This window comes from Eimeria acervulina, genomic scaffold, assembly GCF_000499425.1.
Source record: "Eimeria acervulina Houghton genomic scaffold, Eah_scaff710, whole genome shotgun sequence".
Lineage (NCBI taxonomy): Eukaryota > Apicomplexa > Conoidasida > Eucoccidiorida > Eimeriidae > Eimeria > Eimeria acervulina.
In genome coordinates, this window is record NW_013547186.1 from 1 (window position 1) to 15,892 (window position 15,892).

At 49.2% G+C, this 15,892-nt stretch overlaps 1 protein-coding gene across 1 annotated transcript; it reads right to left on the reverse strand.

Annotated features, from left to right (window-relative positions):
- Window positions 1-1,274: 1,274 nt before the first annotated feature.
- On the reverse strand, window positions 1,275-14,268 carry EAH_00047000 (hypothetical protein, conserved; the record flags this gene model as incomplete). Its single annotated transcript, XM_013391490.1, has 16 exons — window positions 1,275-2,687; window positions 2,957-3,197; window positions 3,430-3,965; window positions 4,328-5,285; window positions 5,400-5,650; window positions 6,063-6,511; window positions 6,940-7,267; window positions 7,530-7,839; window positions 8,086-8,335; window positions 8,755-8,940; window positions 9,734-10,349; window positions 10,654-10,754; window positions 11,176-11,308; window positions 11,506-11,621; window positions 12,107-12,380; window positions 12,805-14,268. The coding sequence occupies 16 exons, from the start codon at window positions 14,266-14,268 to the stop codon at window positions 1,275-1,277; spliced, it is 7,626 nt and encodes a 2,541-aa protein (XP_013246944.1).
- Window positions 14,269-15,892: the final 1,624 nt, after the last annotated feature.

Below are 15,892 nucleotides of genomic sequence, written 5' to 3' on the forward strand. Positions count from 1 at the left end.
TATATATATATATATATGCACATATATATATACATAACCTACTAAACTCTATTGTATATATTCATATATATATTACATATATATATATATATATGAATATCTGTTTGTTGTTGCCTTCAGATTTGTTTTAATCGACTGTCTCCGAAGTTAGAGTCTGCAACATCATCTCGCGAAAAGGCAGCAGCAGAAGCAGAAAAAGATATTTGTTTTGTGCGTTGTTTCACGGACAATCTCCCTGTTATTTCAGAGATAAAAGACAGACTCAAGCGCCGCCTCTAATTAAATACAGCGAACAATATCATTTAAGACAACCCTAAATATAAATAATCAGACTAATTGCATGCATGCAGGCATGCTGATATATTTATACATATTAAAATAAACCGCGGAGGAAACAAAGAGAAAACACGCCTATTGTTTATTTGTTTAGTTGTTTATTTGTGCACCTGAATGTATTGATAATATATATATGTATATATCTATATATATGTACATATATATATATATATATACATCTATATGTACATGCATAGGTATATATATATATATATATGTACATATATATGTACTTATAAACGTTTGTACGGATATATATGGATATATATGTAATATATCTGCATATACATATATATAAGTATATATGTATATGTATCTATATATACACAAATGTATATAGATACAGATATGCATTATTATTGTATCTGTCTTTTGTTTCTTCGTCTTTTTCTTAATATTCAACTCATCTTCTTTTTCGTGTTTTTCTCCTGGCGTTCTCCAAACCATTTTATAATTTTTATTTTTTTATTCTTTTTGTCTTCAATCGATGATAATATATAACTGGTGTTTATTTTTATTATTATATTACTATTAAGAATTACATAGTATTATTATTAATCATTATATAGCTAGTATATATTTTTATTATATATTATTATTACTATCAAGAATTATTATTATTAATATAAGCCATATCCTTTTTATTTTGCTGACTACATCACTACTAACCTCCTCCCCTCCCTAGTTCAGGGGGCAGCAGCAGCAGCAGCAATAGCAGCAGCAGCAGCAACAGCTGCAGCAACAGAAACAGTAGCGGCAACAGCAGCAGCAGCTACAGCAGCAGCACCAGTAGCGGGGACAGTAACAGCAGCAACAGCAGCAGCTTGCACCGTACAGACAGACGCCAACAAAATGCTCCCCACTGCAGCAGCAGCAGCAGCAAAGGCTGCTGCTGCTCTACGTTGGTTAAACAATAACATGCGCCTTCCAGTGTATGTTCACCTGGAGGAGTCTCCAGGAAGTGCATGCACAATAAAAGAAAAGGGAAAAGAAACAACTGCTCTCTCCCCAACCCCAATACCACCCCATCCCTTTGCTGCTGCTGCTGCTGCTGCTGCTGCTGTTGCTGCTGTTGCCGCTGGGGCGCCGTCAAACAGCCTCCCCTCTGCGACTGCACTGTCTGCAACCCTGCTTCTGCAGCTGCTGCTGCTAGCAGCAGCAGCTGTTGGTGGAGGTACTACTTGTAGTTCGACTTGAATATTATTAACATCATAAATACCTGGTAAAGGAAACAAAGCACAGAACTCCGCAGTTTTGCTGCTGCCAGGCAGCAGCAACCCCAGCTCTTGCTGCACCTTCCCCAGCCAAATGCAGCAACCCCCAGGGACAGCAGCAGCAGCACCAGCCACAGCTTCCTCTCCTGCTGCTGCTCCTGCTGCTCCTGTAAGCCCCTCTGCATGCATCAGCGAAGAGTTCGTACTCCACGGCTCCGCAGCAGCTCCACGCCAACCCGGGGATGCTGCCGATCCATCTGCTGCTGCTGCTGCTGCTGCTGGCATTGCTGCTGCTGTGTGTTGAGGAGAGAGGGTGCTGTGCTGCGCCAGCACTGGATCCAGCTCGACTCCGCCTGCTGCTAGCTGCTGCTGCTGCTGCAGCTGTTGCAGCTTCTGCGGTTCGTTGTCATGGTTTCCAACGGTTTGTGGAGAAGCGAGCAGGGGACTCCCATCCATTGCTGCTGCTGCTGCTGCTGCTGCTGCTGCTGTGTTGCTGCTGTCGCTTGGCAGCCTTTTAAGATCTTCTCTCTCTCTATATTTTTCGTCTTCTTCTTCTCTATTTCCTCGCTCTCCTCTTTCTAACAGCTCTCTGCTGCTGCCCAGACGCACCTGAATGAGTCGCTGCTTCAGGCGAGCCCCCATTCCATCATTGAAGCAGACATCCTCTAGCAATATCTGCTGCTGCTGCTGCTGCTGCAGCAGCTGCTGCTGCTGCAGTTCAAGGGGCGTAACAACCTTGGGAGTGCACAGCGGTGGGAGGAAAACAACAGCAGCAGTTTGCGGTGAGTATTGATTGGTGTGTTGGTATTGCATTTGCTGCTGCTGCTGCTGTTCCTCCTCTTCTGCTGCTGTTGCTGCTGCTGCTGTTGCTGCTGCTGCTGCTGCTGGAGTCTTGGCAATAAGCCGCAAGCTAAAACAAACACAAGGCGATATATTACGAACAGTAAAATATACTTTATAAATGCAGTGGGCCCTCCACTCAACAATATGCGAACTACAACCAGCAGCTGCAGCAGCAGCTGCTGCTCCTGCTGCTGCTCCTGCAGCGGGAGAAGCAGCAGCAGCAGCAGCAGCAGGAACGACAGCGGAGACCGAAAGCTCAAGAGGAATCCCTTCTGGGAGTACTGCGAGAGATATCTGCAGCAAACAAACAAAAACAAAAAAACAAACAAATTATAATAAATAAAACAGTGCGGTGCATAAACAAACAAATAATAAATAAATAAATAAATAAAAATAAACAAATAAACAAAAAAACAAATACAGACACGTAAACAAATAAATAAACAGATAAACACATAAATAAACAAATAAACAAATAGACAAAGAAACAAACAAATAAACATGTAAATAAACAAATAGAACAAATAAACAAACAAATAAAACAAACAGAGAAAACTGCTTACGGGTTTCTTTGCAAGGATTGTCCCCGTCCGCATGCAGCCCCAATCTTCTTTTTCTTTTTCTTCTTGAATGCTTGCTGCTATTTGCTTTTGTGCATTTGTTTGTCTCTCCATCTCAATCTCGTGCACAGCCACCGTCTCCGCAGAAGCAGCAGCAGCAGCAGCAGCAGCAGCAGCAGCAAAAGACTGGCCGTTGCTGCTGCTGCTGCCCAACGCCCAGCGTAACGCCACTTGCATTCCAGTGCTGAACACAACAAACCCTAAACACTAAACCCTAAACCCTAGATCCTAAACCCTAAAACGTCGTCTATGGGTATGCACATCACAAGGGCAGCAACGCCGGCTGCAATAGTCTGCACAGCAGCAAAAGTAGAGGTTTCACTACCACCACGAACAGCTGCCGCAGCAACAGCAGCAGCAGCAGCAGCAGCAACAGCAGCAGCAGCAATAGCAGCAGCAGCAACAGCAGCAAGTACCCGTTTGTTTGGAGGAGTTGTTGCAGTTGCTGCGGGTCTTGAGGCGAGAAAAGCAGCAGCACTTCTTCTCCTGGCCCCAGCGTTCTCTGCGTTCGTTCTGGGGTGTATATGCAGTTTGAGGTGTATGCGCAGCTTGCGGTGTATGTACAGCTGTGGGGTGCTGCTGCAGCCAACTCGCGATAAGGCAGCAGCTGCAGCAACCAAGGAGGTAAAGGTTTTTCTTTTGTTGTTAGTGCCCTGCTGATAAGGCCTACATGCAGCAGCTCGCAGTCTTTTAAGGTCTTGCTGCTTGCAGCAGCAGCAGCAGCAGCTCCTGCTGCTGCTGCTTTCTTCTCCCCCTGCTGCTCTCTGCTCCGCCGCCTTTCCCCAACGTCCTCCTCCTGCAGCAACAGCAGTTGCTGCTGTTGCTCCTGCTGCTGCTGCTGCAGGGCTTGCAAGCTAACTGCTGCTAAGCCACACAGCACCATCGGCTGCTGCGAGGTGTTGCGTACAGAACAAATAAATAAAATTTTCTCGCGACTTTGAAAAGATAAACGCTGCAAACAAAAACATAAATCCATCAATGCATGCATGCATGCAGCAACTGCGCGTTGCAGCAGCAGCAGCAGCGGCAGCAACAGCTTCTGCTGCTGACACATTAGAAAAAACCAGCACAAACAGCACACAAACAGCAGCAGCTGCTGCAGCGCAAACAGCAGCAGCAGCACCTTCAGGAGAGGCAGCAAACACATCAGAAGCGGAAGCAGCATCCAGAGAGGCACTAGCTGCATCAGCAGCAACAGCAGCAGCACCAGCACAAACAGCAGCAGCAGCAACAGCAGCAGCGCAAAGACCTCCAGAAGCAAGTGCACAGCAGGAACTACAGCAGCAGCTGCTGCAGCAGCAGCAAATGCCTCACCGGCTGTACATTCAGCTCCAGAGAGGGAGCCACCGTAAGCACTGCCTCCACGGCTCGCCACACGGGAGGAGGCAGGGGCCCCAACCCCTGCTGCTGCTGCTGCTGCTGCTGCTGTTGCTGTTGCTGCAGCAGCAGCTGCTGCTGCTGCTGAGGCTGTCCCCTTAGACAGAAACGAACGCGGTGTATCCCTGGGCGAGCTCCTCGCACGAAGAGACGCAGACAAACAAACATTCCTGGAGGCACTACACTGCAGCAGCTACTTGAAATGCTGCTGCTTCTGCTGCTGCTGCTGTTGCTGTTGCTGCTGCAGCTGTGGGGTCCTTCAGGCTCCGCATCTGGTGTCTGTGGCAGCAAACGGAAGACCCTCACTGAAGCTAAACTTTCACCATCTCCTCCTACGCTCTTGCGGTAGCTGCTGCTGCTGCTGCTGCTGCTGCTGCTGTTTGCGTCTTCTGAAATAACTCGCAAGGGGACACCCCCAACTCGAAGGCCGCCCCCAGCCTCTTCATCCTTGTTCTGCAGCCACTGTTGCTGCTGCATTTGCTGCTGCTGCTGCTGCTGCTGCATGTGCTGCTGCTGCTGCAGCAGCATTGCTGCTTCCTTAGCTGTGAGAAGGGAAGCTGCTGTGATAGCCACCAGATCCTTCGGGCAGGCAGCAACAGACAAATCAACAAGAGAAGTGCTGCTGCTGAGGTGCTGCAGCAGCAGGAAACACTCCCGCTGCTCTCCGCAGTAAAGCCAGCTGCTGTTCGCTCCCGCTGCTGCTGCTGATGCTGCTGCTGCTCCTGCTCCTCCTGATTGTGCTGCTGCTGCTGCTGCTGCAGGGCCTGCTGCTGGCGTTCCTGTTGATAGGGGTGTTGCTGTTGCTGCAGCAGCAGCAGCAGGAGCAGCAACAAACCCTCCAGAAGCAGAAACTTCTTCAGATGGTGGAGGGGACAGACCCTCCCCCGTTGCCGGCCTGAAAAGCACCCAAACCCTAAACCCTAAACCCTAAACCCTAAACCCTAAACCCTAAACCCTAAGCGAGACAACAACAAAACAATAAAATAAAACATAACAGTAAAGGCCTCACAGCGTCAGGCAGGTGCTGCCTGTTCCTCTCTCGGGCGAAACTTCTTCTTCCCCTTCTTGCTGCTGCTGCTGCAGGTGTTGCTGCAGCAGCTGCTGCTGCAGCTGCAGTTGCTGCTGCTGCTGCTGCTGGGGTCCTGGCCAGTTAAGAAGGGAAGCAACAAGGAAGGAAACATCAGCAGCAACACTCAGCTCCAAACGAAGGTCTTTCTTATGTGTTGCTGCACTTCTTTGTCGGTGCTCCCAGCGGTATATCTACAACAAGCAGCAGCAGCAGCAGCAAACAAAGCAGCAAAAAGCAAACAAATATATATATATATAGATAATGTGATGCAGCAATGCGTCGGATGCATGCAGCATGCAGCAGCAGCAATAAAGGAGCCCCAAACAGGAAATAAACGCCAGACAAACAAACATATAAACAAATAAAACAATCAAACAATAAATGCAAAGTACAAGACACAGCATTCAGAGCGGCAAAACAACAAGCCGCAGCAGTAGCAGCAGCAGCACGAGCAGCAGCAGCAATAGGACAAGCAGCAGCAACACAAGCAGCAGCAGGACGACAAGCATGAGCACAAGCAGCGAAAGAACAAGCGGTAGCAGCACAGTCAGCAGCAACACAAGCAGCAGCAGCAGCAGCAGTAGCAGCAGGAGAATATATTACCTGCATAGGGGTGCCTATGTGTATTAGCCTGAAGCTCTCAGCATCAAGGCTATAGAACAGCGGCATGCCCCTCAGCAGCACCGATAGCTCTCTCCTTGTCTCTATCTCTGCTTCTCGGTCTATTTCTGCATCTGTTGTGCTGTTTGTATACATAGAAGTGCTTGAATTGGGTGCTGCTGCTGCTGTTGCTGCTGCTGTTGTTGGTGCTGCAGCAAGGGGCTGCCTCGAGAGGGCCTCCCGCACTCGTGCGAGCCTTTGCTGCAGCGTGCAGGAGCTGTCTCCTTGCTGCAGCAAACCGCTGTCTCCTTGCTGCAGCAAACCATTGTCTCCTTCATCTATATCCAGCAATAATAAATGCCGCGTATCGAACCCGTGCGACAAACACCGATCGCCGTGAAGAAAAAAATACTGACGAGCCCTCACCAACCCAAACAACTCACACTCCACACCTGCAAGCAGCAGCAGCAGCAGCAGCAACAGCAACAGCAGCAGTAACAGCAGCAACAGCAGTAGCAGCAGTAGCAGTAACAGCAGCAACAGCAGTAGCAGCAACAGCAGTAACAGCAACAGCAGTAACAGCAGCAGGAATCGAATTAAAGGTGCAGCAAACAAGTACGGGAGTAATAACAAGAATTAACAACAAACAAAACAAACAAACAAAACAAAACAAACAAAACAAACAAACAAAACAAACAAAACAAACAAAACAAAAAGAAGAAGCGAACACAAAATAAAAAACAAATAAAATAAAAGTCAAACAAAACGAACATCATAAAAGTGCAGACAATGAAGAGCAGCAACCAAGTGCCCCTATCGCTGTCTGCCGTCCTGCTGCTGCTGCTGCTGCTGCTGTTGCTGCTGCTGCTGCTATTCCTACCTTCTATACATAGAATGCCTGGCTTTAGGGGCGTTGCTGTCAGCTGCATGATGGCGCTGCCTCCAGGTTTGAGGTGTACGTTCACCTGGGAGACGAGAACCCCCATCTCGGGCCCTTCCTGTCTCCCTGCAGCAGCAGCAGCAGCAGCAGCAGCAGCAGCAGGAGCTTCTCCTGGCAGAGGCAGCAGCCTTGCTAGGAGTCGAAGACAGCTCAGATGCAGCTGCAGAGACAGCGGATTCAATATACAGAACTCCACCGTCACAGGCAGCCCTGCTGCTGTTTGTCTCCTGTATGCCTCAGCAACAGGAAGAGACAGCAAAGGAGGCCGCTGCAGCAAAGCAAATGCAGCACAAAAAAGCAAGAGCCTTATTATTATTATTATTATTATTATTATTATTATTAATCATTATATATATCCACCATCAGGAACAGCAAAAACAGAAACAGCCAGCAGCAGCAACAACAGCAGCAGCAGCAGCAACTGTCAGCAGCAACAAGAGCAGCAGCAGCAACAGGAGTAGCAGCAGGTGGAGCACGAGCAGCAGCAGAAGAGCGTAGCCAGTAGGGTCTGATTTGCTGCTGCTGCTGACATGCGTATTGTCTGCCTGGTTGTCTCCTGCTGTCTCTGCAGCAAACAAATGCTTCCTCGCCTCCAAATAGAGACGCCCCAAGAACTGCTGCTGCACCTGCAGCTCCTGCACACCCTCAGGAGACACTCCGCGGCAGCAAGCCTCTCCCATCTGAACAAACGAAGGAAGAGGCTCTTCTCCTGCTGCTCCTGCTGCTGCTGCTGCTGCAGCTGCAGCAGCAGCAGACTTGTCTGATAGGAATGAGGCCTCTTGCTGCTCTGTCTCCGCTGTTTGCTGCATCAGCGCATCCCCTAATAAATACACCCCAACGCTGCACACACACCACTCACAAAACAACTTTGCTGCTGCTGTTGTTGCCGCTGCGGTTGCTGCTGCTGTTGCTGCAGTTGCTGCACTGTAGGTTTGCTGCTGCTGCTGCTTCTGCCGCTGCTGCGTATATTGGGCTTTGCTTGCTGCAGCAGCGCGATATGAGTTGGTGCTGCTGCTGCTGCAGCTGTGCTGCCTATACACCGCAGAGTTGACGCTCCTGCTTGCTGCTGCTTGCTGCTGCTCTCACCTGCCGCTGAAGAGCCCAAGCGAGTCGCGCTGCTGCAGCAGCGGCAGCCGCAGTTCAGGCTGGAGGGCGACGCACAACGAAGGCGCTGCTGCCCCCACTTGCTGCTGTTGCTGCTGCTGCTGCTGCTGCTGCTGCTGCAGGGGGGGTTCAACTTTTGCTGCTAGGCGCTGTCGCTCCAGCAGCACGCGGCAGAGGAAGAGAAGCTCCTTCATGTAGTGCTGCTGCCGATCAGCAGCAATGACAGACAGACCTGCAGCAAGCAACAGACACCCCACACGCAATGCGCACCTGCTGCTGCAGCTGCTGCTGCTGTAGTTGCTGCTGCTGTAGTTGCTGCTGTAGCTGCTGCTGCAGGTGCTGCTGCAAGTGCTGCTGTATGTGCTGCTGCACCCTCATAAGGGACAGCAGCAGGCATCACTAACGAAGCAAGAGCAACAAACAAACAATGAAATAGCTCCCCCTTAATGCTGCAGCAGCGAATTCAGCAGCAACAGCAGCAAAACAGAAGCCAAGCCAGCAGCAGCCAAAACAGCAGCAGAACAACTTGCAGGAGCAGCAGCACAAGCATCGTCATCATTAGCATTAGCAGCACAACAGCAACAGCAGCAGCAGCAACAGCAGCAACAGCAGGAGCTTTACCTGTTGGTGTGTCTCCTGCAAGGAGTTTACATTCTTCTAGAGCAGCAATATCATTGAATAGAGCAGCAAAGTGCAGCAAAGCTTCTTCTAATAGTCTTAAGCTGCAGCTCTGTCTCGCTATAATAAAGCGCAAGTGCAGCAAAACAAATAGCCAGGACGCCTCTTCATATTCGTTTAACACCTCGAGGTAGCAACGCAGTGCAAACCGCTTATACCCTGCATGCAAGACATATCAACATAATATCATATTATTTTATATCTTATTTATATTATATTATATTATTATTTATGTTATATTATACTATTTTGTACTATAATATAATATAATATATTATATTGTAATATTATTTATATTATATTATGCTATTTTGTATCATATAATGTTTATAGTGGTATTACATAAAAAAAGGCGAACAATATAATTTATATTGAAGCAACATAATATAAATTAATATAAAATTAAATAAAATTAACATAGTAAACGCAGATACGCAAAGACGACTGCTGCTCATCCTTAGGGTGCTGCTGTCAATGATGATGCTCCTGCTGTTGCTGATGCTGCTGCTGCTGCTGCTGATGCTGCTGCTGCTGCTGCTGATGCTGCAGCTTCTGCAGCAGCATCGTGCACTACGCGTTGGCAGGGAATCTAACCCTAAACCCTAAACCCTAAACCCTAAATGACTTGTGCAGCGAGTTAGTAGCCAAGCTAGAGAAGCAGCAGCACCACCAGCAACAGCAGCACAACACAACAGCAGCACCAGCAGAAGCACTCGCAGCACCAGCAGTGGCAGCGCTCCCAGCAGCAAAAGCAAAGAAAAAAGCAGCAGCAGCGAGAGGAACCGCAGCAGCAGCATCAAGAAGAGTCATCATCAGCAGCAAGAATAATGAGGAGCAGCAACTACAAGCAGAATCAGCAGAATCAGCAGCAGCAGCAGCAGCATCAAGAGGCCTCGCAGCAGCAGCAGCAGGAGTAGCAGCAGCAGCAGCAGCAGCAGCAGGGTTGAAGGACCTGCTTTATAGTAGGTGTGCCCGGCCATGACTAAGTGAAAGCTTCGTTTTCTTTGATGCGAGCTGCCCCCTCTTTCTAAACAAACTGCTGCCTGCTCCAGCAGCATTGCGCTGCGTATCGCTTGGCTTTGAGCCTGAATAGCAGATACACCCTGCTGCTGCTGCTGCTGCTGCTGTTGCTGTTGCTGTTGCTGCTGTTGCTGGTGCGGCTGCTGGTCCTGCTGCTGCTGCTGGTCCTGTTGATCAAGATGCTGCTGCTGATACTGCTGCTGCTGCTGCTGTTGCTGCTGCTGCCAAGCTGCTGCATCTAGAGAAGGAAGATCAGAGTTAGCAGCAAGCAATCGGCATGCTACCTCTGCACAGGCATCAGATGGGCGGCCCCCACCACCAATTATAAGGGGGAGGTGCAGCATATGAGGCAGCTGCAGGAAGCTAGCAGCGCCGCTGCTGCTGCTGCTGCTGCTGCTGCTCAGGCTGCTGCTGCCGCCGCTGCCACCACCCGTCCCGCTGCTGCCCCCAAACAAGCCGCTGCCGCTGCTGCTGCTGCTGCTGCACTCCTCCATCAGCAACCGGTGCCCCAGTAACACGCAGCGAAGTGCTAAGCGACCCGCACCCGCCTGCAGCAGCAGCAGCGAAAGCAGAAGCAGCGAAAGCAGCAGCAGCAGGAGACAGAGCTAACCACTCAGCTCCTTATATCCGATGTGCACAGCAGCAACAGCCCTCCCAGAAGCAGCATCAGCAGCAGCACTCCTAGAAGCAGCACTCGCAGCAGCATCAGCAGCAGCATCAGCAGCAGCACTCGCACCAGCATCAGCAGCAGCGACAGCAAAAGCGGCAGCATGAGCATCAGCAGCAGCACTCCCCGCTACAGCAGCAGCAGCAGCAGCAGCAGCAGCAGCAGCAGCAGCAGCAGACGCTGACCTTGAGATAAGCAGCATAAGCCTGGTCTAGGTAAGACTCTACTTCTCTCCGCTGACCCCCCATTGCATGCAGCGACGCCGCACACATCTCGTACGCACCCCCTGAATAATAAATAATAAATAAAAATAATTATTTATAATTAATCAATTAGATTAAAATAAATTAAATTAAATTAATTAAATGAACAAATTGAATAAAACAACTAATATAAATAGATTAATCAAATAAACAATTCAGAAGCAAAGTAAACAAATTAGACAAACATAAATAAAATAAATAAATAAATAAATAAAATGTATAGATAAACAAATATATATATATATATGTATATAAACAAATGTCTAAGGAAAACGAACAAACAAACAAAATAAACAAACAAAATAAGCAAACACACAGCAGCAGCAACAGTACCAGCAGCACCAACAGCAGCATCAACAGCAGCCATATACAGCAGCAGCACAAGCAGCACTAGCAGCAGCAACAGCAGCAGCAGCAGCAACAGCAGCAGCAGCAGAGACGAACCTAAGTACGTCCACCTCTTGTCTTGTTTAAAATCTGCAGCACAACTCCTATAACTCTGAAGCGCTGCCTCAGGCTGCCCGAAGATTAAACTGAGATCCCCCAGTAAACGATACTGCCACTCAATTGCATGCAGCTGCACGCACAAACCCTAAACCCTAAACCCTAAACCCTAAACCCTAAAACCGTATATCCATAAGTTGAGTCTAAAGATGACCCCACTCAAGGGAACTGCCTACAGCCCGAGATGAAGAGGAAAGCAACCCTTAACTCTAAACCCTAAACCCTAAACCCTAAACCCTAAACCCTAAATCCTAGACAGAGTGCGCTGACAACGTATGCAGGGGAGTGCCCCGAAGGAGACGGAGGCTGTCCGTCGCTGCTTCTCTTCCCTTCTACGTCGCTGGGGCCTCCATTGGTGCTGCTGCTGCTGCTGCTGCTGGAGTCTCCTACGGCGCAGCAGCAGCAAAGACACAATATTAACAGCCTTACAAACCGAACAAAAACCCTCAAAACGTAGACCCTAAACCCTAAACCCTAAACCCTAAACACTCACCTAATAAAGCGCCACCAACAGCTGAGAGGAGTGCTTCTGCTGCTCCTCCTGCTTCTTCTGCAGCAGCAGCAAGGCCAGCGACTGCATCAGCAGCAGCAATGGGTGTATGTGCAGCAGCCGCAGCAGCAGCAGCAGCAGCGGCAGCAGCTTTTGGCTTCCTCCAAAGGTATCGAAGCTGATTCCTAAAGCCCCTTCTGTTGCTGCTGATGCTGCTGTCGAGCTGCCGCATGCGCTGCTCAGCCCAGGGTAAAACAGCAGCAGCAACAAAATGCTTAATAAAAGAAGACAGCCACAGCAACTCCCCCCAGCCTAAACCAACACAAAAGCTGCATCTCAAGCAGCTAACGGCGAAGCAGCAGCAGTTGCGCTGCTGCAAACCTTCAGTGCAATCGATATACTGCCCCTGCTGCAGCTGCTGCTGCTGCAGCAGCAACTGCTGCTGCTGCTGCTGCTGCTGCTGCTGCTGCTGCTGCTGGTGCTGCAGCTGCTGCAACTGCTGCTGCTGCTGCTGCTGCTGCTGCTGCTGCAGCGGGGGGTGAGTGTGAGGAGGGCAAGGCTGAGCAAGAAGTGTTGGAGTTAAATGCCCAGAGAGAGACTCCGAGAAAGACAAAGAAAGAGAAGAATAATACAAAAAACGAATGGCCGGCAGCAGCTGCGCATACACAACACAGCAGCAGATACACTGCAACAGCAGCAACAGCAGCAACAGCAGCAGCAACAGCAACAGAAACACCAGCAACGCTGCTGCAGCAGCAGCAGCAACAGAAGCACCAGCTTAACCACACCGCAACACGGCAGCAGGGAGCTTGAGGGCCCCCCTACTTGAACATCCCTAAACCCTAAACCCTAAACCCTAAACCCTAAACCCTAAACCCTCATTACACGGCCGCGCACGCCTTCCGGGCGACAGACAGCAGAAACCCAGGAGAAAGCAAAAATATATCTGCTGCTGCTCTTCCTGCTACTACTCAATCTGCTGCTGCTCTAGCTGTTGCTGCTGCCCTAGCTCCTGCCGCTGCTTTACCTTTAGCTGCTCTATCTGCTGCAGCTCTACCTGCTTTTGCTGCTCTACCTACTGCTGGTTCAGCTGCTCTATCTGCTGCTGCTCTATCTGCTGCTGCTCTATCTGCTGCTGCTGCTGCTGCTGCTGCTGGAGTTACCTGTAGATGGCGTCTGTCTGTACAGCCGCGGCCGAGGGTAAGGAGATGACAGTTAGCTGGAGGGAAGACGCTGCAAATCTTCTTCATTATATCTGCTGTTCTTGCTGCTCTCTCTTCGGGGGACCCCCAAGCCTCTTCCTTCTGAGCGTGTGATGCAGCAGCAGCAGCAGCAGCAGCAGCAGCAACAGGACTAGCTGCTGCTGCAGACGCCCCTCCTGGTGCTGCCTCCCCTGCAGCAGCAAACACCTGCTGCTGCTGCTGCTGCTGCTGCTGCTGCTGCGGGGGGTCCAGTGTCTGCGTGTGCTGCATAGGGCCCCCAGGGGGCCCCCCAGCAGCAATTCGTGCAGCATATGCTTCGGGGTGTACATCAAGAAGAATAACAGCGCGTACAGGGTTAGGGTCTAGGACATATTGTCTGCAAAGAAGAGGAGTATGCTTAGGCTGCAGCAAATAATCTAAAGCAGCAACAGGATCTTCTTCTGCTGCACTGACGAAATAGATAAACCCTACTGGCTGAGATAATGCTTCATGCTCGTTGAAACGCAAACCCTCAAAAACAACTCGTCGCCATTCTGCAAACCAAGGTAACTCCCCTCCTGCTGCTGCTGCTGCTGCTGCTGCTGCTGGTGCTGGTGCTGCTGCTGCTGCTGCTGCTGCGGGTGAAGGTGCACGTGGTGATGATGCACGTGCAGCAGCGCTGTCTGCAGCAGCAGCAGCAGCAGATGCTGCTGAATGAAAAGGGGGCCTCCTCTGCTGAGGGCCTTTGAATATGCTTGCATGCATCTTTTCTTTAAGTGCTGCAGCACGAGGGGGAGACAGCAGCAGCGAGCTGCAAGAGAGTGCTTCAACTGCAGCAGCAGGAACTGGCTCTGCTTCTTCTAAGTTAAGAAACCTGACGCAGAAGGGACGCGACTCACGCCTAACTCCGCTGCTGCTGCTGCTGCTGCTCTTGCTGCTGCTGCTTCCACCAGCAGCAGCACCCGAAGCGCATGCAAGCCGCAGCTGCAGCGACACAGGAGGCACCCTAACTCCTTCAACTGGAGACCCGCTGAGCTGTCCTAGCATCTCTGCAGAAACTTCAGCTTCTGCTTCTACTCCCTGCAGCAAGGAGGCCCCTTGTGGGGCCCCCAGAGGTGCCCCATGAGGCCCTCCCCCTTGCTGCTGCTGCCCTGGTGCTGCTGCTGCTGCTGCTGCTGCTGCCTTTGCTTGAATCCGCTGCAGCGCATCCCCGCCGAAGGGCTGGAAGAGAGCAGCAAGAGAGAGACCTGTTAATAGCGCAACCTCTCTCTTTGCTGTCTCAGACCCCCCTACAAGGATATAAGGGGCAAAGGTATTAGACAGCCACATAGTTTTGCTGCTTTTGTCTGTCTCCTGCTGCATTGCTCCGTCCAGGCAGAAGCTGCTGCTGAAGGGGGCCCCCCAGAAGAAATCATAGGGGAGAACGATGAAGAATAAGCAGCGTAAGACAGAGATACACCCCTCTACTTACTCAAACAGCAGCAGCAAGCAAACTACACATATACATATAAACTGTATATATATATAATAACAACTCTAACGGGGGGGCCTCCTTAAAGCGCAGACCTCCAACAGATACCCATGAAACAAGAAACTAATGCTTCATTCGCAGGCATTTAAACCAACAGAAAAGACCGCTAGAGCCGCATATACACAAACCCTAAACCCTAAACCCTAAACCCTTAAACAACCCCAGCACACAGCGGGCCGGCGGCGCCCCTAAAGACAAACCAGGGTAGAAGGGAAGGAGGGAGAAGAAAGGAAAGTTTAGAATGAATTAATTAACTCAAATTTATTCTTTTTTTAAAGAAAACAATCGCTTAAACAGAAACATACACTATATACTCAGACGCATGCCTTCAGCCAGGCGCGAGCAGCGGGGGCCCTTCAGAGCTTTGTTTGTTTGTTTTTGTTTGTTTTTTCATTAAAAATAAAATAATAATTGTTCATTTATAACTCTTTTAACAATTATAATGCTAAGAAGAAACGCCTGTGCTGCAGCACTCGAACGGGGGGGCCTCCTTAAAGCGCAGACCTCCAACAGATACCCATGAAACAAGAAACTAATGCTTCATTCGCAGGCATTTAAACCAACAGAAAAGACCGCTAGAGCCGCATATACACAAACCCTAAACCCTAAACCCTAAACCCTTAAACAACCCCAGCACACAGCGGGCCGGCGGCGCCCCTAAAGACAAACCAGGGTAGAAGGGAAGGAGGGAGAAGAAAGGAAAGTTTAGAATGAATTAATTAACTCAAATTTATTCTTTTTTTAAAGAAAACAATCGCTTAAACAGAAACATACACTATATACTCAGACGCATGCCTTCAGCCAGGCGCGAGCAGCGGGGGCCCTTCAGAGCTTTGTTTGTTTGTTTTTGTTTGTTTTTTCATTAAAAATAAAATAATAATTGTTCATTTATAACTCTTTTAACAATTATAATGCTAAGAAGAAACGCCTGTGCTGCAGCACTCGTACTAACGAACACAGTCGGCTGCCCTCAGCAAGCCGTGCAGTTCAAACTCTTAGAATCTGCATTTGTCTTGTATTTTTTTAAGTAAATTTAAATATTTATATACACAAACAAACCTTTTTTATTGTTTTTAGGGGTTTATATATACCCTCAGCACCGTATTTACAGCTGTGTGTGTGTGTGTGTTTGCTGCTATACACACTGCTTAACTATATACTTATGAATTTTATTATACCTAGAGATTTAATTGAAGAGGTTTGTTCAAGGTGGATTGGGGTGTATGCACAGCTCTTTTAAGGTTCTCCCTTTTATTGTTTCGTCTTCTCTCTCTCTCTTTCTCTCTCTCTCTCTCTCTTTAGCTGTATCTGCTCGTCAGATGGTTTGCTTGTTTCTGCCTGATGTTAAGAGCACACGAAGAAGACAACAAACATAATAGAGGCGTCGGAGCTCTTCCGAGAAAGATATATTTTTCTTTTTTTTCCTCACCTCGATGGCCCCTCTTTCTCGTGCAG